This window comes from Parasteatoda tepidariorum, chromosome X2, assembly GCF_043381705.1.
Source record: "Parasteatoda tepidariorum isolate YZ-2023 chromosome X2, CAS_Ptep_4.0, whole genome shotgun sequence".
Lineage (NCBI taxonomy): Eukaryota > Metazoa > Arthropoda > Arachnida > Araneae > Theridiidae > Parasteatoda > Parasteatoda tepidariorum.
Window position 1 is genome coordinate 22,770,678 of NC_092215.1, and position 27,451 is coordinate 22,798,128.

The window sequence follows — 27,451 nt, forward strand, 5'->3', positions numbered from 1 at the left end:
ATTTTACGAATCTATATATCACATGTTTATTTTATTGGTTTACTTTAATTTATTTTTCACTATTTTAAATGTCAAATGTAAGACAATCGTAATAACATATTTTAGTATTTAGCTTGGTGTTTAAGGTACACTCAAGTAATAACTTTCGTTTCCTTTAACACTGAGAAGAAATATTTAATCACAGAACCAATGAAAACATAATGAGTCAGACTATTTGAAATCTTTATGTGTTACTCGATATATTGTAGCAAACTTGTATGATTTTAAAATATGGTGTCTTGAAGTTTGAAAGAACAATTAAAATGCAAAATATATATTACAATAATATACATTTGATATTTTTATTGATAAGACAGCTAATGCAAATAATTTGTTCAAAAAAAAATAAATTCTCACGGGCGAAACAATGGAAAATATTTTAAATTTTAACTGCAAGTAAAAATATTTATTCAAAGTAATGCATTGGTTTCTTATTATTTTAACCTCATCAAAACAAGGTTTAAATAATTGAAACGATTTTTTGCTCAAGCTGCATGAGTTGTCGTTTTAAAATAATTAACTAACAGAAGAAAAAACTATGATTTCTTCAATATATAAAATTCTGTTTTATAAAACCCACAAAATAAAACGCCTATTTGTTACGAAAAAAGGTGCAGATTGAGGGTTTTTTTAATTTCTATTTCATTGATCCAAAAAAGGCGAGCTCCATTTTCTGACAGAAGAATGCATTGGACTTTCTCAGGTCCCGGGACATATTTTCCTCAATAAAATAGACAGATTATTGTTTTCTGATCTTAGAAGAAACCGAAGAAGACTTCTTAAAAACAAAACAAAAAATTACTTAAGTAAATATTAGTTAAGTAGGATTCTAAAAATCATTTTTAAATATTTAAAATTATGTGAACGCTCATATTGAAAACCAAATATTTACAATTATCTAGTTCCGTCATTCTAGTGATTCACTTCTATGATTATCCCACGTTGAGGAAAGATTTTCGTTATTTATTTCAGGGTTCGCCTTTTGTTACATGTGATTTCGTGAGAAAATTATTCTCAAAATTAACGAAATACAGCTCAAGGATTACCGAATCGTCAAAAGTGAGAGCTTTATTTCTAAGAGTGCTCCGGTAAAAGTGGATTTTACGGTAAAAAGAACTGACACTTTAAGTGCTGTTCCTTTTTATCGTAATTTTTAACAGTGAAATAACATTAGTGTCTATAACAAAAATAAGTTACCTTAAAATTTCTTTTAGCCATCTTCATTTCCATTCTATTTTTATCACGTTGATAGTAAACACCTGCGAAAATGAGGATGTTAAGAACCAAGAGAGACGTGCCCACAGCTATAGTCACACTTAAAGCCGTAGAATAGGAAGAATCTGGAATGAATTCCGAATGATGATCTGTGAAGTTATTCGTAGTTTCGCCAGCATTCAGAGTTTTAACTGTTCTCATAGATGAATCCGTTGTTTGATAGGCTACAGTACTAAACACACTTAAATTTTTTAGTGAAGGCTTTTCAGTGGATGTAGGGAATTGAACACCACCCATAAAAGGTCCTGATAACGTTACTGTAACTCCATCGGTGTCAGTTAAGGGTCTAACATAACCATCGTAAGTAAGTGGATTGTTATGGTCATCTAATAAGTGATGTTGTGGAATAATTGATGTAGTGCCAGGACGGTGAAGTTGAGGAATGAGATTCAACCAGAAAGAAAGACGATGAGCTCTGTAATGGTCTCTGATTTTTGGCTTCATTCCTGGAAATATTTATTCATATGTAAACTCCATAATATTGACAATCTTATTTCTATAAAAAAAATCCTTTGAACATATTTTTAGAAACCCGAATAACTTGGACAACCTAATTTTAAGTTTATTTTGATTTATATACATTAAGCATTCTCTCAGCATCCCGTTGTGGATTAGGGAATCAATAATTCACAATTTCATGACCAACAGCATAATTTTGGCAACTCGAATACCTTGAAAATCCAAATTTTCTAATTTTAATTTAATTTTGATTTATGTAAAACGTTACCGCTACAGCCTTGAGTCAGGGATGCCAAAACTCTACAATTTTATTAGCAACAGCTTAATTGTGGCAATATAGTGAGACAAGTTGGTGCCCATCTATATGATGCTAGGTGGGCCTCAAGTCACCACTTGGGATCTAACTCAAGTTCTTCATAATGATAGTTCCGTGCTTTAGCCACTGAATAATCGCGGTGCAGTATACTGTGCACGAAATATAGTGTTAATACATTAAAACAATAAAAAAAAAATTGTTCAAAATGGTCAAAAATCGTTTGAAATGAAATTTTTTAAAGTATATAATTTTGTTGCAAACTATTCCTTTTAAGGAGCTAAGACACCATAATTTTATGATCAACAGCCTGATTTTGTCAATTTAGTGAGACTGGCTGATACTCATCAATGTGAAGCTAGGTGGGCTTCAAGCCAGCACTGGGAATCGAACCTACGTTCTCCTAACTGACAATTCAGTGCTTTAACCTCTGAGCCATCGTTTCTCGATGCATTATGCATGAACCATGTTATAAATGCTTTGAAACACTAAAAAAGTTTATTCAAAATATAGGTGGTGAAAAATGGCGACATTTTTATAGCACATAATTTTGGAACAAATTATAATTTTTCTGCTTGTTCGCTCAGTAGTAATTGTAAATGTGAAGCATAAATAACCCAAGAGCAAGACATAATAGTGACATTTAATTTACTTACAGCTACATAGAAATTAAAAAAGCATTGAAAAACAACTGGTTATACTTGGTGATAAATTTTAAATTCATAGTTTGATCAACTAATGCATAACCTATTCTCCAAGCAAGCATATAAATGAAGTATTTATGCACAACTCAGGTCAACGGGGTTTATGATGCTATCATTTAATAAGGATGAAACAACTAAACTTGAAAAGAAAGTTGCTATAAGAAGTTTTTGTGTAGTTTTGGCTGAACAGTTAAGCAATAATATATCGGCCTAACTATATATAAATATATCGGATAAACTATATTTTAAATTACTATAAATTCTGTTCCGAGGAAAAAATTGAAAGATAAAATCTAAAGTTTGTTTCAATTTTGGTTTAAAAGGGTATTCGGGTAGCTTAAATGACAATTTTTTATGTAGATGGAGTTAAGGGGCTTTGCTAAATCATATAAAATAGTTGATAAAATATAAACATAAGAGAAATTTGACAGCTATACTTACTTATTTATTACAACCATATCCATAATACTTTCTATAGTTTAATACATGAATAAGATACTGAACACTGTGCAAATTATTTACTTTTTGCGGCGTAAGCTATAGTCAATGCAATTAACTTATTTCATCTTTGAAGTAGTTTCATATACTTTAGTCGAAAACATATTCAAATATGTGTCGACAAAGTTGTTAGATAAATGTAAATTATATTTTCCATAAATATATTTTCCATATTTACCTCCTTTAGAAATGCTTTCTTTCTTTTGCTTGTTGAAAATATGTTATCTTTCTTTTATATTATTTAAGAAAACAAATTTTTTAGTTCAGTATCTTAGCGAAAATTCTCATTTTTTTATTTTTTCCCCTTTATCAGAAACATATTCTTATATTTTCCATTTCAGAGCAAGCTTCTTCTTTTTAATCTTTTAAATTTTTTTCTTTAATTTCCCTCTTTAAAAAAAATTTTTTTGAGATCCAATTTAGATTCCAAAATGAATTTTAAATTCGCAAACCTCAAATATTTAATTATTATTACTAATTTTTATTTTATCATTTTATGTGCACATATGATATTTAAATAAAGATTTTATGAATTTCTAATTTTAAGTTACTTACCTATAGATAAGTATTTTTGGTGAACTGTATCATACTGCTCCCATTTAAATTTCTCAAATCTCCCTCTAGATCTGTCGGAAGCTAAGCTTTCAAGCTCTTGATGAGGTGTCACATTTGGATCCCTGAAATTACATGAATGATTTCAATTAAAAAAAAGTTATGCATTTTAGTATAAAGGAAAATGAAACTAGACAATGTGAACAAATAATGCCACGAAGAAAGATTTAGCAGACCGAAACTTTTGTACGCCTGTTTCTATGGCTTTATTTGTGTTTTATTCGTAATATCGAACTTCATTTTAATATATTGGTCACTTAATTGAATAACTGAAGGGATGAACCATGTGACATTTTCAGAGTGTCCATAGTTAGAGTAAGAAGAAAAAAAATAAGGACTGAACTATTTTATTAAAGACTTAATAGAAAAATGGGTTAATAATTCTTTTAGTTAATTTATTTAACTCTACCCAATCATAAATAAAAATTGTGAAAATACACTTAAAAATTATTGCGTTAAAAAGAGTGAAATTGGAATAATTGTGTTAAAATAAGAGTGATATCAAAAATAATTATGGTGCATTTAACATGCCCATATTGTTTCGATCGCTTTTGTATTTTTCCTTGTCGATAAATTCTCATGGAAATGCCACTTACCTGCTTCATCCATTAAGCTGTTCAATTAGATACAGTTAGTTTAATTTTTTTAAATAAAAATAGTGCATTCTTTTCGTTTTATTATATATCAAATATAAACTTATACAATTAAATATTATGTATCATTGAAGATGCTGAAATATTAAACTGATTTGATTACTTCTATGAAATAAAATTTAAGTTATGCCATTGTAAAAATTCTTGGTTTAATTTTTTTTTAAATTCACATGAAATGGTTAAAATGGTCAATAGCTGAGACATTTGGGTTTAAAAATTAGTACAGGAAATAAATAGTTATATTTAAATAAAGACATTTGCATTTAAAATAAGTAAATCGGAATTTCGCCACATTACGTGTAGGAGTCCTATACCTAATTTTGAAACATTTTTCAAAATACATATTTTAAGTCTTTCGAAGATATGTCCTGGATGTAGCATTTACTGAGCTATTAAAAATTTATAGTTATTATAATGTATATATACATATATATATACATAATTTATATTTATATTTGTAATTTATATTTATATTTGTAATTTATATTTATATTTGTAATTTATATTTATATTTATAATTNTTAAATAAAACTAAAATGGGTAGATTCGCCCCGGTTTACGGTATGATATTTAAATAAAGATTTTATGAATTTCTAATTTTTAAGTTACTTACCTATAGATAAGTATTTTTGGTGAACTGTATCATATTGCTCCCATTTGAATTTCTCAAATCTCCCTCGAGATCTGTCGGAAGCTAAGCTTTCAAGCTCTTGATGAGGTGTCACATTAGGATCCCTGAAATTACATAAATGGTTTCAATTTAAAAAAAAAGTTATGCATTTTGGTATAAAGGAAAATAAAGCTAGACAATGAGAGCAAATAAAGACACGAAGAAAGATTTATCAGACCGAAACTTTTGTATGCCTGTTTCTATGGCTTTATTTGTGTTTTATTCATATTGTCTAGCTTTATTTTAATATATAGGTCGCTTAATTGAATAACTGAAAGGATGAACCATGTGACATTTTCAGAGTGTCTGTAATTAGAGTAAGAAGAAGAAAAAACAGGGACTGAACTATTTTTTTAAAGACTTAATAGAAAAATGGGTTAATAATTCTTTTAGTTAATTTATTTAACACTACCCAATCATGAATAAAAATCGTGAAAGTACACTTAAAAATTATTGTGTTAAAAAAAGTATGAAAAGGGAATAATTGTGTTAAAATAAGAGTGATATCAAAAATAATTATGTTGCATTTAACATACCCATATTGTTTCGATTGCGTATTTAACATAACCATATTGTTTAGATCGCGCATTTAACATACCCATATTGTTTTAATCGCGCATTTAACGTACCCATATTGTTTCGATCGCTTTTTGCATTTTTCCTTGTTGATAAATTCTCCTGAAAATGTCACTTACCTGCTTCATCCACTAAGCTATTCAATTAGATATAGTTAGCTTAATATTTTAAATAAAAATAAATCTTTTCGATTTATTATATGTTGCAAAATCATATATAAACTTATAAAATTAAATATTATTATGTATCATTGAAGATACTGACATATTAAACTGATTTGATTGGTTCTATAAAATACAATTAAAGTTATACCATTGTAAAAACTCTTGGTTTAATTTTTTTTTAAATTCACATGAAATGGTTAAAATGGTTAATAGCTGAAACATTTGGATTTAAAAATTTGTACAGGAAATAAATAGTTATATTTAAATAACGACATTCGCATTTAAAATAAGTGAATCGTGAATCGGAATTTCGCCACATTACGTGTAGGAATCCCATACCTAATTTTGAAACATTTTTCAAAATACATATTTTAAGTCTTTCAAAGATATGTCCCGGATGTAGCATTTACTGAACTATTAAAAATTTATAGTTATTATAATGTATATATACATAATTTATATTTATATTCGTAATTTATATTTATAATTCATTAATAATTAATAATTTATATTATTAATAATCAGAAAAAAATAATAATTTCTTTTTCGAAACATTACGAAAATAATAAAATTTCAAACTTATCAAAAAGTGATGCATTGAAAGAATGAAATTTTCAAATTTCGTTTGTGTAAAAATTTAATCTTAAGGGCTTAAAAAATAGATTTATTCATACTAATTTCATTAAAACTGTGTTTAGATTCCTTCCTATAAGCATTATAAAAAAATAAGAATTCAAATTTTGAACTTGTGATTTTTCTTCTTATTTTTCTGAACAAAAATATTCAATGAAGCAAACGTTAGGGAAAGGGATTATTATTTTTCAGATTCTAAAATAGATTGTAATAAGTTAGGGGAAAAACATACGCGGTAAAAACGGTAGTCGTAGAGCGCTCTAATTCCGGGTTCTAATTCTTGCGTTCTAATTCAGAGTTCAAATAATTTATACGACTAATTTTTAAAGAATTATTTTTTAAATTAAATTTATACTAAATTTATAATAATTAAATTTATAATAATTATTTAAAGAATTATTTTTTTAGAAAAGCTCTACATTTTCCTTTTTTTTAATAATTTCATTAAATAATTTTATTTCAAAAAATAATACAGTACACAAAAATTATTCATGCACTTTTAAATTTAATCATTAAACTTCAGTATGAATGACCATATACTTAGTGACAAATTTAAATACTGTTTCAAAATTTAATTAAATTTTTAATTACATCAAAATTATTAACAAAATGCGGAAAAGTTTCACGGTGTCCGAAAGTCAGCTTAGTATTTAAGGTATGTAACATATCCAGAATTGAGCAAGCAATTGCCAGTAAAACAGTTTCTTTTTTATATCATTTTAGAAATTCTCTTACAAAAAATAGCATGTTGTTGAGGTTCTTTTGTGGTTAAAAGGTGTTAAAAAATGCCCTGAGGTAGAAAATGAGGTTATGTTTTACCCCAAAAATAACCACATCAAAACACTCAATTTCACCCTCATTTACACCTCATAAAATTATAATCATGTATAGCTCAGCAATGCTTGTAGTTGACCTCGGGTAAAATTATCCACACTACAAATTTATTTATTTGCTTGATATGGAGAAAATAATAAACCGCAAGTATATAAATTTGCAAGTATATAAACTCAATAAAAGCTCAAGTGAGAATAAAACAATTTAATTCGCATTGGTTAACCTTAAAAAGTTGAGTTTTTAAAATTGTTTTTGAAATCAACTTCAAATAAACCTCAAAACAAACTTAACACCTCAAAACAACCTCAAAATAACACACCTTACATTTTTGTAAAAGTAGTAAAGTATTAGTTATTACCACGAGTATTTAATGGTTACAAAATTCATTTACTTGAAAAAAAAATTTACGAATAATACGATAAAAAAAATTTTTTTCTTCAAAAATATTATAATTTGTCTCGGATAATTTATTCCCCAAAAATATGTACGAAATAAAATTATTTTACTACAATTTTTTTTTCTTTCTTCTTGCCAGAAGAGTAACGGTCCAGTAATTTACTCTAATAAATAAAAAAGCATAAATTGAGTAAAAAAATCTACACTTTTGGTTAATTTTATGAAAAATTCAACATTGCGGTAGTAAGTTAACAACGCAAAAAATAAAGAAAAAATCGATTTTAGCATCATGAAAACTCTGTCATAAAAATTAACACCTCTATCTTTAGTAAAATTCTTGGCCACAGAACGCTTAACCAGATGCAGCGTATTTTAGCGATAACAAAGTAATTGGCTGAAATTGCAATTTCATGCATAATAACATCAGCTCTCTAAGGTACTGTTATGAGTTACGCTTGACAGGGTATAAACGGCATTAAGGGGGCGAAGCTTTAATCTTATCACACCCGTGCTTAGCTTCTATATGTGCATTTTCCGGGATTCCAAAATGTTGCTGAGAAAACCTTCTAGATATTTCCAGAAAGATATATGTTAACTGCTTTATATGGATGTGGTTATGAGAACTCTAATTTCCAGATATAAGGGAATTTCATAAGCTTCTCATTAGTTTGCTGATAATTCAATTTAAACAAACTTGTAAATTGTTTTAAAAATTAAGATTTTGCGTATCATTCAAGTGCAAAAGTATCCGCAATCTTGGATGAATGTATTCCGTTTTGAGAGGAAATTAGAGAAATAACTGTGTCTTTATCTTCGCTTGATGTATAGAAGTAGGATGTGTCTTGGTATTTCAAATTGTTTAGAGAAGGAGATTTAGTATCGTTAGTCATTAAATGTTAAACGAATTATTCAGCAGTAAAATATCATAACTATTTCTAAATCTGAGTAATTTCATCCGCTAAGTAATATAGTAAAACTTAATGTGTTTCTTGCTCTATGAGAACAGCATAATCTCAGTAATTTCTGCCAAAGTGCTTTGGTTATGATTTTAGTAAAATTAGAATTAAAATATGTGATAAAAGTTGAATAATTTGGTAAAATTTGGTGATTTTATCATTATAATTAAGCAATTAATTATGTTAAATTTAAATTCGAGTTTTGCATTTCTTTCTAAATGTGCGGCATTAAGAACTATAATTTTGAAAACTGGAATTTTCAGTAAAACGTTACCACATGAACGGAAAAATAAATGGTTTATATACCGTATATTTTGGTTTTATTAACAAGAATTACGTCCTTTTTCTTTACCAGAAATTTCATTTTTGTACAGTGAGGTAACTTTAATAGGAATTTTTATTCTGCGAAAATAGCAAAATTTCCGTTTACTTCACACTCTCTCATCTATATATATATATAAATATATANTATATACAGCTACAAAACAACAAAAATGATGACGAAATTGAAATTAAAATGTATTAATTACCTTTTAAGTAAGAATTTTAATGTCTTGATAATGTTTCTTATTTTATTTAATCATTATATTTTTAAATGGTAAAAGTTCAAATATTGATGAGATTACAAACTCTGTTCTATATCCTTCTATAATTGTTACCCATTCTAACAATACCATAGAAATCTGTTTGACATACACATACGTTGCAGTTCACGTCCAGAGCTTAAAGTTTTGAATGGAGAGCGGCACCATTTCAATAGTTTCGATCGACTGCCTGCTACGTTACAAATAGATCATTAGAAATTCTGATTCGATCTGCCATCTTCGCTGATCACTCGCTTCATGGCTTAATGCAATATATGTGTGTGTGTGTGTGAGAACCGAATTTTTCAGATTAAGAGAATCTGACAAGTAATTCATTAGCTCATTAATAATTCAATTAAAACGAACTTGTAAATTGTTTTTAAAAATTAAGATTTAGAGTATCACTCAAGCGAAAGAGTATCTGTAAACTTAGATGAATATATACTCAGTTTTGAGAGGAAATTAGTGGAGTTACAAAATTTTCTCGATCGCTTGACGTATAGAAATTCCGAGTTCTCTAGCTGCTTCAATTAATTTTCAGAATGAGATTTTGCATCGTTAATGATTGTTTATTGAGTGTTTAACGAGTAAAATATGATATAAATATTTTTAAATATGAAGCATTTCAAACTTATATATTCACAAATATACATTCGCTTAGTTCTCTATAAGTGGAGAAAAAAAATTCTGATAAATCTACCGTTCAGTATGGGAATGAAATTTCTTCTTAAAGGAAAAAGAAAACACAATCTCAGTTAATTAAACCAAAATGTATTGTATTTAAACCATTTATTTAATAAGTTTTTAGTTCATAGAGTAATGGTTTACCCGAAATTTTGATTTTAAAATTTATAGTTCTTATTAACACACATTTGTAAAAATTCAAATGTGAGAAGTAAATTTAACCGAATGAATGCTTTTTATATCGTGTTCTAAAGTATCATAACAAATTTAATAATAAAACATTTACCACATTTTATTATATAATGCAAAACCATTGTTTTATTGCTAAGTTAGCCAAAATCTTTATTAAAACGCTTTTGTAAAAATTACCGTGATTTTCAGTGTTTCCTTAAAGCCAGAAATAGGATAAATTTTACTAGTTCTGACCATACTGTTTTCGCTGACCATACTGTCTGCTCTGACCATACTGTGAAGTATGCGTCGATTGCGGATTTATAGATTTCTTTACGCAGATAAATTCTAACCTACAATTAAATATTAAAATTCATGAATCTTAATTTTATTATCTTTCGTTAAGAAGACAAGCCCGTTTTTCATACAAATTCATTGATTTGTTTTCAATATATTTGAATAAAAACTTGTTGCTTATTTTCATTGTATATCTAAATGAATGCATTTAACTTTTGAACTTTTAACTTTTTTCTTACAAATGTGTTTTTAAAGAACTAAATAAATACATATTGCACGTCGTCTTATAATGTTGCTTCCAAAATTTCAAACTCAAAATAAATATGATTAAAGATGCGGGGAATTTTTTAAGTTCATCATTAATTTTTTAATAATTGAAAGTAAACTAAAATGTAAATTGTTTTAAAAGTTGAGATTATGAATAGCACACAAGAGCAAAAATATCAGTAAACTTGGATGAATTCCATTTTGCAAATTTCTTGGCTTGTCGTATGTGTCTTGATGACTTGAGGAAAAAAGTGTGGTAAAAAATATGACTTTATTGGAAAACCACAAAAATCTCGGTAATTTTACCAAACTGCTTTAGGAATGATTTTTGGTAAAATTAACCATAAATATAATTTTACAACACGTGATTAAATTTCGTCAATGATTAAAAATTTGCAAATTTTAACATAATACCTTAGAACATGGAGCAAAAATTATTTATTCGGTCAAATTTACTTTTCCGTTTTCTAATTATTACTTAATGTGTGGTAATATATCTTGGTAGTGCCCCTGTAGGAAAAATAGCAAAAGTCACTGATTACGAATTAAATTGAATGAAACTGATCTCTTTTTTTCCTTTTCTTTCAATGAATTAAAANTTTATTGGAAAACCACAGAAATCTCGGTAATTTCACCGAATTGCTTCAGGAATGATTTTTAGTAAAATTAACCATAAATATAATTTTACAACAAATGATTAAATTTCGTCAATGATGAAAAATTTGCAAATTTTAGCATAATACCATAGAACATGGAACAAAAATTATTTATTCTGTCAAATTTACTTTTAAGTTTTTTTTTCTTTTTTTCTACTAAATTGGAATTAATAATAACTATAGTTTTGAAAGAAGGAATTTCTGGTTAACCATTAACATATGAAGGGAAAAATTACCAAATAAATGGTACCGTAGACATAATGAAAGGTATCGTATATTTTGTCTTTATTAAGCAGATATGTCATTAATATGTATGATGGTGATTCTACAAAAACTTTTTTTAATGTGCTTTAAGCAGTTTCAGAAAAAAAAACTATATTTAAATATTGTTCATTAAATGTTAAATAAATTGTTCAACAATGAAATGTGACATATCTTTTGAATATTGCAATAACAATAACTAGCAATTCTCAATTATTAAATACTTTTTAATTTAAAATCCGTGCCAATCCATATATTTGCATTACATAGTTTAGATCTTACCTATTATTGAATAATTATAGGAGAATTTTAATTTCATCATTTTCTTATAATAAATTCAAACTTATTTTTTTATTTAACGTTTCTTTATATTTTTTTTACAAAATGTCTTAATTAATATGGTTGTGATTGTATGAAATTAATTTTCTAGGATTGGGGAATTTTATAAGCATATTATTAGTTTGCTTATAAATCAAATTAAAAAGAAGCAACTTAAAAATCATTTTGAAAATTGAGATAATGAATATCACACGAGCGCAAAAATATCAGTTAACTTGGATGGATATGTTCCGTTTTAAGAGGAAATTAGAGGAAATAATTAAGAGGAAATAGCTAAATCAAGGCCTGACATAGAAAAAAGAAGATGCTTCAACAAATTTTAGAAGGATAATTTATGTCCTTAAATATTGAGAATTTAATGTTAAAGGAATAAATTATGATAACTATTTATAAATATGAAGCATTTCATAAATAATGTTTCACATAATATCCATTTGCATGGCATGAGTCAGGTTCACATATTTTCTATATTAAGTTTATTTTTTACCAATTATTGAATAATAATTCGTGTATTTATATTTTAATACCTTTTTATAATGAAGAAATGCCCATTTTTGAACGATTTCTCATTTTTTCAATAAATGTAAATAAATATGTTTTGCATATTTCTTCACTCTTTCAAAATGAGTATGTGAATATATATATATATATTTTTTTTTTCAAATTTTAAAGCAATAATTTATTTACTATTTTTAAATTGCTCAAAAATTTTGGTTAATTTTATCAAATATTTTTAAAGTACTAGAAAAAAACTTCAGACAAAAAAAAAATAGTTTTTTTTATAAAAACATCGATATCTCCAGAAATATTTAAGCTAGGCTTGCGAAATTTGGTGCAATTATTTCGTAAAATAACTAAAATAATTACTACTTCTTACAAATCGCTACATGTTTCGGCATAGAGGATGCATAAACTCTATTTTCCGTTTGCAATTTATTGTTGGTCCCTCAAACATCTAAAAGCTTTAAACTTCATTTAAAAATATGAGAAATCGCATGATCTAAACACTTCTGAAGTTATAAAATGATTCTCTAAGTATTTCCTGAGAATTATGAAAAAATGTATTGTCATAGAAGTATTTCCATTATTTTGTCCATCCCCTGTATTCTATAACATGATTTATGGTTCTAAGGCAATCTCATTAGCTGTTCATTACTTTTCTAATAATTCTATTTAAACTAGTTTGCAAATTATTTTAAAAATTATGTCTCAGTGTATCATTCAAGCGCAAATGTATTCATTTTCTTGGATAGATGTATTTCCAGAGGAAATAGCTGAAATTACATCATTTTTATTTTCGCTGGACGTATAGAAATAGGATATGTCTGGAAGTTCGAATAGTTTCTTTCAAGAAGGGAATTTTGTATCACTAAATATTATCTGTTAAATATCAAACAAAATATTAAGCTTTTTATTATGATAGCTCCTCCTACATATAACTTACATTTTGAATTATAATTCACCAATTTCTATGTGCTTAAAAGCGTCTAATTTACTACAGTATTGATTTTTTAGTTCCAACATATTATTGGATACTTATTTCTAAGTACTGATTTGAGTATCTTATAAAATCGTTTTACGAATTTGAATATATTCTTAGTTTACAAATAAAAAACTTGTTTCTTTTATTAGTTGTAAATACAGCACCCAGATAAAATTATAAGGTTGATTTTAATGTACCAGCATCTTTTTTTTGTTTGCGAAACCTCAACAATGCTTATAAATGATTAGTAAATAAACCAAGCAGGCCAGAAACAATGTTAAATTTAACTATAATTGTTTATAAGCAAAAAGGTTTGCATTGAGCTCAAATTAACACCCTGTTTAAATCGCTATTGAATCTAAAACACTACACATTATCATTAAAAATGTTAGTTTTTAAAACATTAACATAGGATAAATAAAAAATTCTAAATGTTGGTTTTAAGAACATTAAGCTAGAAAAAAAGTTCAAAGTGTAATGACAGCTGAGGAAATAAAGGTTTAGTAAATGTTTATACATTCTTTTTTATGCAATCTTTAAGAAAATAATATTGGAATTGTGACATTTCTACTTATTCAATTCTACTTATACTTTATTTCTACCTTTACAGGAATAATGGTTAACCAGTCAACCTTATTGTAACAATCAAAAGAAACTTTAAATACAAAGTTTATAGTAAGGTTGCTCTGAGAAAAAAAAGTATTGTTAAAACTAACAGAATATGGTAGAATCTAATGTGTTTTTGGCTCTATGGAAACACCAAAGAGATTGGTATTTTTACCGAAGCGCTTTGGTAACCACTTGGGTAAAATTAACAATAAAATATAGTGTTATAATACGTGATAAAATTTGGATGATATCTCAGAGCATGGCATAAGAAACCTTGTAATTATTATTAAATGGGAGATAAAAAAAAGAACTTTTATTTCGAAAACCGGATCTTCATTAAACAACGTTTTTATAAAAACGGGAAAAATACCAAGTGGAATGGTTTAAATAACATACACTTTTTTATTTTATTTTACAACCGTCGTTTAACAGCTGACCCAATTTTTTGGGTTACGACTACTAATGTTCAACTCCGAAGCTTTGTATTTTTGAATCCAATTCAGATGACAAGGGAACTCCTGGATCAAGAATTGGGAGGAATTTGCCTTCGTGGAGGACTTTTTGATGGAATTAACCCGCATTTGCATTACAAGGAAAGAAAGAACACAAGAACCTCCCTCGGTTAGCCTGACGGCAAAGGGACTCTAACCCATGATCCGTCTACCATTTAGGATATTTCACATCAGCACTGTGGTCGGTGAAAGCCGGATGCAGATTCATTACGACCAGTCATGGCTGGGGATTCGAACCCGGTTCACCTCATTGGAAGGCGAACGCTCTATCTCTAAACCTTCGCGGCTCATCTGTATATCGTGATTTTATTACCAAAATCATGTTTTTTGTTTGTACCAGAAATGCCATTACTATACAGTACGGTAAATCTACCAGAATGTTTTTTCTCCCCGCTTAATTTAATATGAAAATAAAATAAAAAAGATCTTCTACTATGTACTAAGTGTATTTAAAAAATATTATTTTTTGCCTTCTAAAGTGCATACCTTACAGAATGAATAGTTTTACTTTGGGCCTTTCGCTAACCGTCATTTAATTATGATATATATATTGTAACAAGATTGATGGTCAGTTCTATATTTAACTAAACATTACATTACCTTCCAATTGTTTGTTATGAAAACATAATAGTTACTTGAGCCAAACAAACCTAGGAAGGTAAATAACTAAATAAACAGTGGCCGTCATATATCGATATACTAACCCTGAAGGCTCGCGGTAAATGACATTCCTTGACAATATCAAGCAACTTTCTCCCATACGAAGAAGCTGAAGCTAAAAATATCGGGAATAACACCCAGATCCTCCCACCAAACATCCTTAAAGAAAATAAATCTTACCAAAAAGCTTGACTTCGAGGATTTTTAGTGTTTTTTTTTTCTTTCTGGAACTTGGATTCTTCTGGGTATAGGAATCTGGAGATTTCTTCCCGGTAAGGAGGGAAAGATACCAAGAAAGAGTCGTGCAAGCTTACGGCAAAGTAGAAGCACCTATCCCTCTGATTCAGAAATTTATCTTTCTAGAAGTTAAGGCAGTTTGTTATGCTGCTCGGCCATCAGGAGAAGGTGAAAGTTTTTAGGCAAAAGTGAAAAAAAACTTATGAGATAGCTTTTTTTATATTTTTTATTCAGTATTTTTGAAGCTTGAACGTCCAGATAGGATTTTTCTCTATATATCTAATCATTTTTTCATAAACTGGAGAGAAAAAAAAACTATTTGCATAGAAAAATGGTTTGGGAATTTTTTGTTGATTTTGAAACTCAAATGTTAAAAATATATATAGATAAAAAATAGGTTTCTGAAACATATTTTTACATACTTAGCTTAAAAGGTTTTTTTTTATCTTGCAACGAATACGAAAGTGATATTTAAATATATATTATTAAAGACATTTTTTTAAGAAATGATAATGAAATAATATACATAAGAAATAAACACGTAATCAAAAAAAATAAATAACTTTTACAGCATTTTTTTATTCTGGTTGTTTTAAAGAATATTAAAAATTTAAATGAATTAAAAAGATGAATGAATTAGATCAACAAAAGCAAGAAAAAAAACACGATATGACGAGATTGTGAAAACTAAGTGCCTTACAATTGTATTGTTGGAAATTTTAAAAAAAAAATATCTATAATTTTTTAAACATTTAATTAACATGAGCTAGATATTTTGATAATAAAGATTTTGATAATTTTGCGATTTTAATAATAAAAAATATTTTAGCTCGTTCAGAATCCTTGCCGTACACAGAGAAAAAAAACTCTGGTATATATATATATTTAATCTGTCAATATCATGAGCATCAGAAATGTAAAGCTGCTAAACTATGTTCAATGTCCAGTTAAACTGTTTTTATGGTTTTGAAACAATGCTAGTTGAAAATGGTTAAAAAAACCTTAAAGTTTTGTATTCATGGTTTTTGAATGATAGTAGTTTTAAATGGTTTTAAAACCGTAAATGTAAAAAAATGTTCTTTGCCACTAACTTCATGGCTAATTGTAGGGTGTAGTTGCCGCAATTTTTGATGTTGAGAGAAAGTAAAATTTTTTACAGCGCATTTAGTCTTATTTTTTTATTACTTTTTCACTATTAAACTTTTTTTGGCATTTATTCATATTTATGCACATTTATTTATTGAGAAAACATATTGTAATGCGCATTAGAATCACTTTAATAGATTAATTGCAAAAATATTTTGATTACAAAGCAAGCATATTCGTCATATATTCGTACTAATTCTGTCAAACAATTGTAATTTTTTCAAATTTAAATAATTTTTTGTACTATAAACATAGTTCAGTAATGAAAAATGCATTTTTTAATGAAATATAAAACAGTCACAAATACATTCTTTAATAATAAGATGTTTTAAAAACAGTTTTAAGTATCGAACTGTATTTATGGCTCAAAAAAATAATATAAAATTGCCAAAACAACAATTCGTCGTAAGAGTTAGTGCAAATATATTATTACACTTATGCTTGCCGTTTTAACGAAATATTTTTGCAATAAAGCTGTTGAATTGAATTTAATGGGCTTGCCATAAACAAATTAACAATAAATGAATAAAAAAAATATACCATTGAAAAAGAAAACAAAAATGTGAGTACATGCAACTACTTCTCTCTAAATTTTTTCACAGTATAGATCCGAATACCATGTATTTGAAGGTAATGTAAGTTAGTCATTAGACAAATTTGGTCTAAAGTAGTTGCCACCATTTAAAGTGTTGAGATGTACTAACAATTTTTACAATGTGTGAGTGAGCGAAATGTTGGAGAAACCGCACACTACTCTACAATAAGATATTTAATTATTATTTCAAATGAGCAGATTATCTGAAAGATAATACGAATACTGTTACATATGCTGTTACAGTATACGAATGTATTATCTGAAAAAAAAATTCCTCCATATGGGCGTATAACAAATAAGCTTACCATCGCGCTTGCAGACGCAAATGCAGTTGCAAGACCCAGACTTCTGCCCCATTCCTCCAGGAAACCTCTCATTACTGACTTTTATTGTTCCAGAATCTTAACATCAACAATTACAAGACTAAGAACAAACCACTTTAAAGGGATGAAAATTCTTCCGACAAAATGATTCCCTGCAAGAACTGCACCGATATCCAACTTACTCCGGATCACATTCTCGAGTGCCCAGCCCTTACCCCATATGTTTTACAACTGGGTATGGTGCCACTGGCTTCCAAACTTCGTGAGATCCTCTACAGTAATGATGTATTGGAGCTTGCGGATGCAGTTTTGAAGGCACACGAGGACATTTAATTGTCCTTGGACACGATAAAAAAATTAAAAAAATAAGCTTTGCTATTGTTATATCTTTCCTGCCAACTCTCCCGCATTTTGCGGGAGATTTTATTTTCATATTTAAAGTGGTAGTAAATATATACTATTTTCTCTCTAATAAATTTAATTTTTAAATGATTTTGATCACCACTATTCTTACAAAAATTGAGCTTATATATTAATATGCGTTACTATCATGGTTGTCAACTTAATTTTTTTCAAATACAATGTATTTGTTTGCTTAAAATTGAAGTTTTAATTCCATTTTAATACCACTGGGAAAAATGATAATGGAAGGGATTAAAAGTTGGCACGTCTGGTTATATATACAGCTACAAAACAACAAAAATGATGACGAAATTGAAATTAAAATGTATTAATTACCTTTTAAGTAAGAATTTTAATGTCTTGATAATGTTTCTTATTTTATTTAATCATTATATTTTTAAATGGTAAAAGTTCAAATATTGATGAGATTACAAACTCTGTTCTATATCCTTCTATAATTGTTACCCATTCTAACAATACCATAGAAATCTGTTTGACATACACATACGTTGCAGTTCACGTCCAGAGCTTAAAGTTTTGAATGGAGAGCGGCACCATTTCAATAGTTTCGATCCACTGCCTGCTACGTTACAAATAGATCATTAGAAATTCTGATTCGATCTGCCATCTTCGCTGATCACTCGCTTCATGGCTTAATGCAGGGCAATGAATAGAACTGAACCTCTTAGAAGCATTTTCAAACAGCGTGGAAAACTTTACTTCTAATGATGTCTAGATGCTTTTCTGTAGAATTTCTTCACCAAACAAAAGAAAAGCAATTGTGAAGTATTCTACTCACGGACGCGTGTGTTGTTGATTCGAGAAATTTCATTTTCCTAATCATTTTCAGTACAGTGATAGAATTCAATTTCTTTACTTTTGCTGACGTTTAAAATGTCGTGGACAGCATAATCTGAGTGTGTTTCGAAAAAGTGAGGCTTTTCTTTTTTTTCCTCTTTCATGCGCGTTGAAAGCTAAGTGTCAGATGAATAAAATTCCTGGCGTATTGGTAAACGTTTAGAACTTTTTTTACTTAAGCATTTTCATTAACATTAACAAAACAATTTTCATTTGTAATTATTTGTTACTAACATAAATGTAAAGAGAGTTCACTTTAAAAATAGATTTTAATCAGCATGAAAATATGTTTTGTAATTAAACAAATTCATAAAAAATTTTAAAAAAATATTAAAAAAATATCTGTATTTTTAAAAAAGTATATAAAAAATATGACTTTATTCATAGTAAAAAATTTAGTTTACCTCAGCATCAAAAATAGTGGCAAATACTAGACACCACTTTTTTACGCCGACTGGCCTGTGTAGGGGGCAAGGAACTGTCCTTGTATCAGAAAGTTTCTGGGTTCGAAGCCCGGGCAAGGCATGAATGTTCTTTCCTTCTCTGTACTATCTGTCCGCACTGAGGGAGCGACGTTGGACCACCTAATACCAACTATTTCACCCTGTATATGCCTGAACTGACGGATATTAACACAGGTGGGCATTGAGAATTTTTTTTTTTTACAGAGTAAATCCTAAAGTTACGCTATGTGTTTTACTACACTAGTTTGAAGTAAAGTAGTTGCTTCAATTTTTTGTGCTGATATACTCTAATTATTTTTTTTTACAGTCTGAGAATAAGCGAGGTGTTGGAACAAAGGTTACCGTCCACTGTTCTAAAATAAGGCAATTCCCTGTTATTTTAACAGTAATAACAATCTGTAATAACTATTGATCATTATTACAGATTTTCTAAGAGCTAATTTAATATGAAAAGGTATCATTTGAAAGAAAATCAATTACTTCCATTTGGGTATATAACAAATATGCTTCTGTATTGTTATATATGCAACTAGAAAACAACAAAAATGATAACGAAATAAAAAAAATATATACTAATTAACTTGTAAGGAAGTAATTTAATGTCTTGATACTTTCTGATTAAGCACTATATTTTGAAAATGATAAAAATTTGAGGATTTATGAAATTACAAACTCCGTTATATACCATTTTATAATTGTAGCCCATTCTAACTATACCAGAGAAATCTATTTGACATACACAAAAGTTGCATTTCACGTCCATAGTTTAAAGTTTTGAATGGAGAGTAGCGCCATTTCAATAGTTACGAATGACAGCTTGGAACGTTACAAATGGATCATTATAAATTCTGATTCGATCTGCCATCTTTGCTGATCACTCGCTTCTTGGCTTAATGCAAGGCGATGAATGAAACTGAACCTCTTCGAAGCATTTTCAAACAGCGTTGAAAACTTTATTTCCCAACCTTCTAATGATGTCTGGATGCTTTTCCGTAGAATTTTTTCATCAAACAAGAAAAAGCAATTGCAAAGTATTCCACTCTCGAGCGAGTGTTGTTGATTTTCATTTTCCTAATCATTTTCAGTACCGTGATAAAATTCAATTTCTTTACTTTTGCTGACGTTTAAAATGTCGTGGACAGCATGAGCCAAGTATGTTTCGAAAAATCAAAGGTTTTTCTTTGATGAGGATTGAAACGAAATGTCAGAATAAGTAAAATTTCTTGTTCCTTGGTAAATATTTATCAGAGTTTAAGTAACTTTTTCTTAATTTAAACATTTTCATTAAAGACAATTTTGTTTGTTGTCAACATGCATGTAAATATAGTTCACTTTAAAAATAAATAAATTAGTCAATAAGTTTATTTGCTTGTTTCAAGTTTGTTGCAATAGGAATTTTTTAAAAAGCATTATGCATTAAATTTCGAAAATACGGAAGAAAAAATCAGATAAAATAATTGCATTGCATGGTAATGACGTTTGTGGTAAAAAGAGACCATAATTCTGGTAATAAAAGCAAACTATACGATATTTATCAATAATTCATTTGGTAATTTTTCCGTTCAGATGGTATTGGTTTACCGGACAATTTGGTTTTGAAAATTACAGTTCTTATTACCAAACATTTTGTAATGAATACAAAACTAAAATGTAAATATAACCGAATAAATGATTCTTGTGCCATGCTCTAAGGTATCATGATAAAATTACTAAATTTTGCCTCGTTTACCAAATTTAATGATAGGTTATAACACTATATTTTCTGGTTTATTTTACCAAAATAATAACCAGAGTGCGTAAGCTTTTAGATGTTCCCATAGAGCTAGAGTGAGGGTAAATTTTAACATATTCTGGTAGCCTTGACCTTTTTTTCTCAGTGTATGATTCAGTATACTTTTTTCTTCTTCTTTTTTTTTTTGAATAGGACAGGCATTTTGGTAATTACTTTTCAAAGGTGTTTTAAAAAAGGTATATTTAAATATTTAAGTTTATGTAAAGAAAAAATAATGAAGCATGTCCTAATAACTATCGCCATTAGGATTATTAAAACAATTTTATTTTTTTTGAACAAAAATAATTCTGTTGTGAAATAATTTACACAGGGTATTAATCGATAAGCTTGATAATTATTGACTTCTTTTTAAACATTGTTTCAAAATCTCAGTTCAATACATCCAAAGTACAAAAAAAAACTATTAACCCGAATAAATTTTTTACATCTCTTTTCACAAAAGCACACATGCAAAATCACTTTTGGAAAGACATTCAAAGTATTGTTTTTTCCCCTCTTTTCATTGTCTTCAGTGCTTTCTTTTCTTAACAGTCATATTAAGTTTTTTTTCCTCGGAGGAGTGTGTTTCCAAATCGACATAAATAGTTTGGTTTCTTTTCTTCCGTTTATCTAGCTTTTTGACCACTTGATTCAGGAAGAACTTATTTCCGGTAACATGTTAGTGAAAGGAACAGCTGTCAGAAAGATTTAACAATTCCGGATGCTTAAAATGATTTGACTCAACTCGAAGAGTATTTTGTAGGAATAGCATATTTAGGTTTAAAACATTGTAATACTAATTTGAATTATCAAGCATCATTTGAAACAATAAATATGTGTTTTCTTTTGGTAAAATGTTTTGGAGCTCCATATATACAAATAAAATGTCTAAAAAGTAAGTAATATAAGTTGTATTTTTGAACAAAAAAAGTCATTATTTTGCAATGTTTAAGTTTTTATTATTGAATCTGTATGTAATTACAGAAATTATTATTATGATTAGTGAACATTTAAAAAAAAATATCCATTTTTTGAACTATAAAAATTATTCCATATTTTTCTTTTTTTTCGATAAATATGGAATATGACCAAATAAGTCAAATCATTTACCCATATTTTTTTTTTAAAAAAAATCAAATATTATGCATACATATGGAACGAAGTCAATTCGAAAGAGCTAGAAAAGCATGCGCAGGTCAGTGAAAACACATCGGTATCTATTTAGACGCTATGAGAGAACGAACAGCCAAACAACACAAAATCAAATTTTTTGGCTATAAATGTTAGGGAAAATCTTGCTAACTTGTCCCAATCATCTCTTAAGTCACATAAAGAAAGGGAATAATTTCTTATATTTCGCTCAAAAAATAGATCGAGGGATTTCACTGGTTCTCACGATTGGTTAAGGGAAAAACTTAAAATGCTAAGATTAGAATTCTTGAAAGTAAATTTAGAACTAAAGTGTCTGATGTGAATAAAAAATATGAGAGCGCATTTGGTTTCATATCATAAATTGGTTTTATATAATAAATATGAAAAGATGTTAAGATTTGTCAAGGCTTTATATATATATTCATATATACATGCATTGTGTTTATATTTATGTTATCTCTTTATTGCAATATTTCATCTATAAAATGCCTAGCTTATTATTAAACCACTGTCACTTTATTCAGTTTAAATTAGAACGTAATTTTTTCCTTTGCGGATCAAACCAGGTTTCTTCCTTGATTTTAGAGATTCTTTTTTTATCAACAATGTAATGTTCTAGTGTTCTTCTAGTTAAAAAAAGCCACGCAGATGAGGAATCCTTACTTTTGAAATTTTTATTTACATAAATTTTGTGCTCTTAATTACTTTTAAAAATTTGTATGTCGTTCAAATGTATGGAACACCGATTTTTGTAAAACACAAACATTTGTTATTAGATATATGCAAATATTCGGGTTATTTTTGTTATTTATTAAGTTATTACGTTTGAAACTTCATTTAAAAATTTGTATTACATTTTATCTAAAATGGATATTGTAAATAAATTCCAATTTTTTATTATAATAAATCAATATTTTTGTGCTTTTGATGTAATAACACATGAGCATCTAAGACTATACACTGCGAAAAATTCCAGACCGAATTATGATAAAAAATGGCACTCTGAGTAGCGAAAGTTTTGCAGAAATATTCATTTAATTATCACGATTCAGTGATTTTACAGTAAATAATACTGTATAAAAAATTCGATAACGCCATACATTTAGTTCGCAATGCCAACGTCAGTTTAGTAAAAATACAAAACTGAAAAAAAAAAAAAATTCCGAGCAAATGGTTTTTGTGTAATGTTCTTAGGTATCGTCAACATTTACCGATTTCAACACAAATTATTTATATTTTATACTACCAAATATTTTATTGTTTAATTTACCAAATTCATTACCAAAGCGCTTCGATAAAAATTCTTGATTTTTTTGGTGTAGAGCCAGAAACACAGTAAATTTTACCATATTGTGTTAGTTTTAATCTTAATTTTTTCTCAGAGTAATAATACGTGACTATCTTAAAATGTACCTATTTCAAATGACTGTTTAAATATGCAAACAATTCCGGTTTAAAAGTATTTTTATCGAGTTTATTAATATACACAATGCGAAAGGTTAATGATTGCACTTTCAAATGAAACTGTGAGGTATGTTAAATGCAAAGTTACGATAACTAAACGCCGACGAAGCAGTTACTGAACTAAACGCCTCTTTTCTCCTCGAAAAGACGGATAAACACAAGTTTTCACTCTCTCAAGCTATTTAACCGCATAGGCAGTTGAGGACATCTTTGCTCTCCGGTGATCTACTCCCAAAGGCTAACCTCTCGAACTTCTATTATTCTGGCGCAACTATTCTTGAGTTTCGCAATTTTATCTTGGAATTGTTATCTTAAGAGGAACGGAAAGAGAAAGTCTATTTACCTTTACTTGCAGTTTTAAGATCGCATTACTTACGTTAGTGCTAACGTTGGATTGCAAAGAAGTGTTTTTTTATTTTTCCATTAAAGTCTTTAACACGGGGATTTCATTATTGTGCTGAATAAAAAATTAAACCCATTATTTTTCTTAAATATTCGAGCACTTTTAAATATAATATCTTGAAGCTCTTAGGGGGTTTGCATTAATGGTTTTAAAATAATATTGTATTTTAACTATTTAAATGAAATTGTGCTCCCAATGTTATCTGTTTGCAAGATATACACGAATAAAAAAAAATTGGTTAAATTACAGTACTGTATAGTAAATACGTTTCAGGAAATTTCACAATTTTGGTAGTAAAGAATATATTATACGGTGTTTAAATGGCATACGATGTTACCATACTGCCGATATTGCGCTACCCCCTAAATTTTGAAGGGTCAAAAATCTGAATCGCCGGAAAAAAGTATGTTTGTTCCGAAAAAATATGATTTGTGTCTGATATTGTAATTTAAATAATCGTCTGTGCTTAGTAATTACCATATTTCAGGTCAACCCCACCAATCAATAAGATTGAGTCCTAGAACTTAAACATCACATCATGAAATCAAAAGTAATAAAGGGTAGTCCATTTATTTTTTGAGCACTGTAAGTTATATACATTTAAATATTTGCTCATGAAGCGTATGGATAGTCTAGGGGTTTCTAATGGAGGTAAAATCGGCAAGATACCATAATAATTACAGTATCTCAATCATATAACAAAGGGGTATTATGAAACCGAAAACAAAATATAATTTTAGATTTTATTATATAAATCATTTTCCTAACAAAGAACATATTTTTACGAGCTAAGTTGTTCTTCATTAAACATTTAATTAAATTCTTTTATTAAAAGAAAGAACATTTTGTTTGCATTTTTATTTTTTGACAATGATGATTGAATCGCAATATGTTTCAATTTGTGGATTATTAATTTCTGGCAAATCAATAATGTGGAAAATTGGTTCTCTCTGAGAGTTATTATGTAGTGAAGTGTTATATCTAATTAGCCTACGCAGGGGATAAATTCGTCAATGCAAAGTCACTGGTCACAAGTATATTTAACAGTTCTTTCTTTTAACTGTTTCTATTTAACTGTTCTTTTTAATTTTCTTGACTTATTTCTGGACTACGGTTATTTAAAAAAAGCAAATAGAAATAAAAGAATATAAAAGCTGTATTTTCTTATAAAACGAAATATTAAAAAACTATTAGAGACATGATGTTACTTAAAAAAGAATTAAAATATTAAATGATGTGTGAAAAGCTGAATTTAAGAAAAGTTTTACAGAGATTTCTTACAGTGGTTTTGAGAAAATTGCATCTGCATTTTATAAGTCTATCCGAAATAGTTTTATGTTAATCAACGAAAATTTATTCATAAAGATAATTAAGCATTTGATAGCATAATATATAAATTTAAGATGGCGAATCCTAAATTCTCATGAGACTTAAAAAAATGGATACATAATACGCAATGAAAAATTGGTCTTTTTTAAGAATTGGTGATTAAATTGTTATCACGCCCTCTCAACACAGTGAAAAACAAACATTTTGCTTATTCTATTCGTTAATGAATATGAAATGGGGTGAATTTAATCTCTAATAGGTGAATTTAATAATTTTTTTTCACTAAACATGTAAATTTAAAACATTAAAACTCTAAAAATTAGGAAGAAAGTCATTAAAATATTACCAAGTATAAATTTCGAAAATATTTGCATTACTTAAAAACTAATTTAAAAATGCAATGCAACCAGAAATGTTCAAAATATACATTTTAATAATATATTTCATTATATACCTTCGACCACCGGAAGAAGAAATTCATTCAAATATTTTTCGCCTGGGGGCTAAATAGATACACGGAGAGTAGTTCGAGCAATAAATCGATCATTCTTAAATAAAACGACTGTCTATTTTTTTTTTATTTATTTGGTAATTTAGGAAACTAGTTTCGAAACTAACGTGGTTTTCAAATTATTTAGATAAGTTTTATTTTCTAACAGCGGAACAGTTTTCTTATGCTATTTTTATTTCAATTCACATAATAATGTATGTTTTAGATTATTAATTCACATGCTTGGTATTGTAATTGTTTGATGAGGGTTTCTTTGATTTTTATGCTCAGAATTAATTAAGTGTATTTCCTATTCGTTGCTTTAAATAAAAGATCCCTAACAAGCTGTATTATGATTTATATTAATTAATTATGCTTCATATCTAGTTTATTTATATATTTGTTAAAAAATATCAGATGGCCTTTGAAACACTAATTCTTTCTAATTATGGTTTGAGAACTATAAGCAAATATAAAACTTGAAAACATTATGCAATGTATAGTGTACAAAATAAAGGACGGATCCGTTTGAATAACTTTTGATCTAATGATCAGATCTTTACGTTGTCGGAATTTAAAAAATATGACTTTTTTAAAATTTGATTTCTCGAAAACTATTCAAATCAATTTCACTCAAATTTTGTATTTTGCAGCGCAAAATGATATTCTTTAAAGTGATGTAAAAATCGCATATCAAACAATTCAAAACATTTTTGACTATTATTATATAGTATAATAAATATTAACTGAAAGTCATTTTTTGTACAGAATTATCTTTGGAATAAAGGAATTTTATGCTTACTTACAAAATTGTTTCAATTAGCTTAAAACGTTTTCCAGATATGGCAAAATACGCAACATGTTAAACTAACAATAAGAAGTCCAAAATTTGGATTGCTGTACTGACCAAACTATTGGGACCATATTTCCTAGACTGCGACTTATTCAGAGTGGTTCTTTTAACCTAAACGAAGCCAAATAACTATTTTAAAGGAAATTGAAAGAATTTATTGAAAGCATTCAAAAGAGCTCACCCTTATCACAAATCAGTAATTAACAAGACAACTTTTAAGCATGTATTGTAACGCCATGAAGAGCTACCCCCAAATTCATTCCCCTCTGCTATCCGGAGTCTCCCACAAAATTCCAAGCAGGTGTTGAACTCCAAGCAGGTGTTGAAGGGGTAGAAAAACTGGATTTTTACAGAAGATTCTAGATTACTCTTGAGAGAGAAGCAAAACATTCGAAACAATTTTTTTTCCTACTTTTTAGGAATTAGTAATCTATAATAAATTCAAATTAGTGAACAAGTAAAATTTAAAAGCTGTGAAGCTGTTTGATTTTCATGTAAAAGCGATGGAAAACAAGATGATATTTTTAAATATCAGTATACACTATATTTGTTTATGTTTTTCATATTTCATAAACTTAAAAAGCAAGCAAAATAAAAATAAAAAACTTGAAAGTAGTGAACTTGTATATATATATATATATATATATATATATGAAATG

At 27.9% G+C, this 27,451-nt stretch overlaps 1 protein-coding gene across 1 annotated transcript in view; it reads right to left on the bottom strand.

The window, feature by feature from the left end:
* The window catches only part of LOC107439976 (neuroligin-4, X-linked-like), a 239,628-nt gene that overhangs the window by 13,580 nt on the left and 198,597 nt on the right, over window positions 1-27,451 (bottom strand). The window contains exons 5-6 of the mRNA XM_071188123.1: window positions 3,844-3,965; window positions 1,237-1,760 (exon numbers count right to left, since the gene is read on the bottom strand). Coding sequence (XP_071044224.1) covers window positions 1,237-1,760; window positions 3,844-3,965 — 646 coding nt within the window. The remainder of the gene's footprint in view (window positions 1-1,236; window positions 1,761-3,843; window positions 3,966-27,451) is intronic.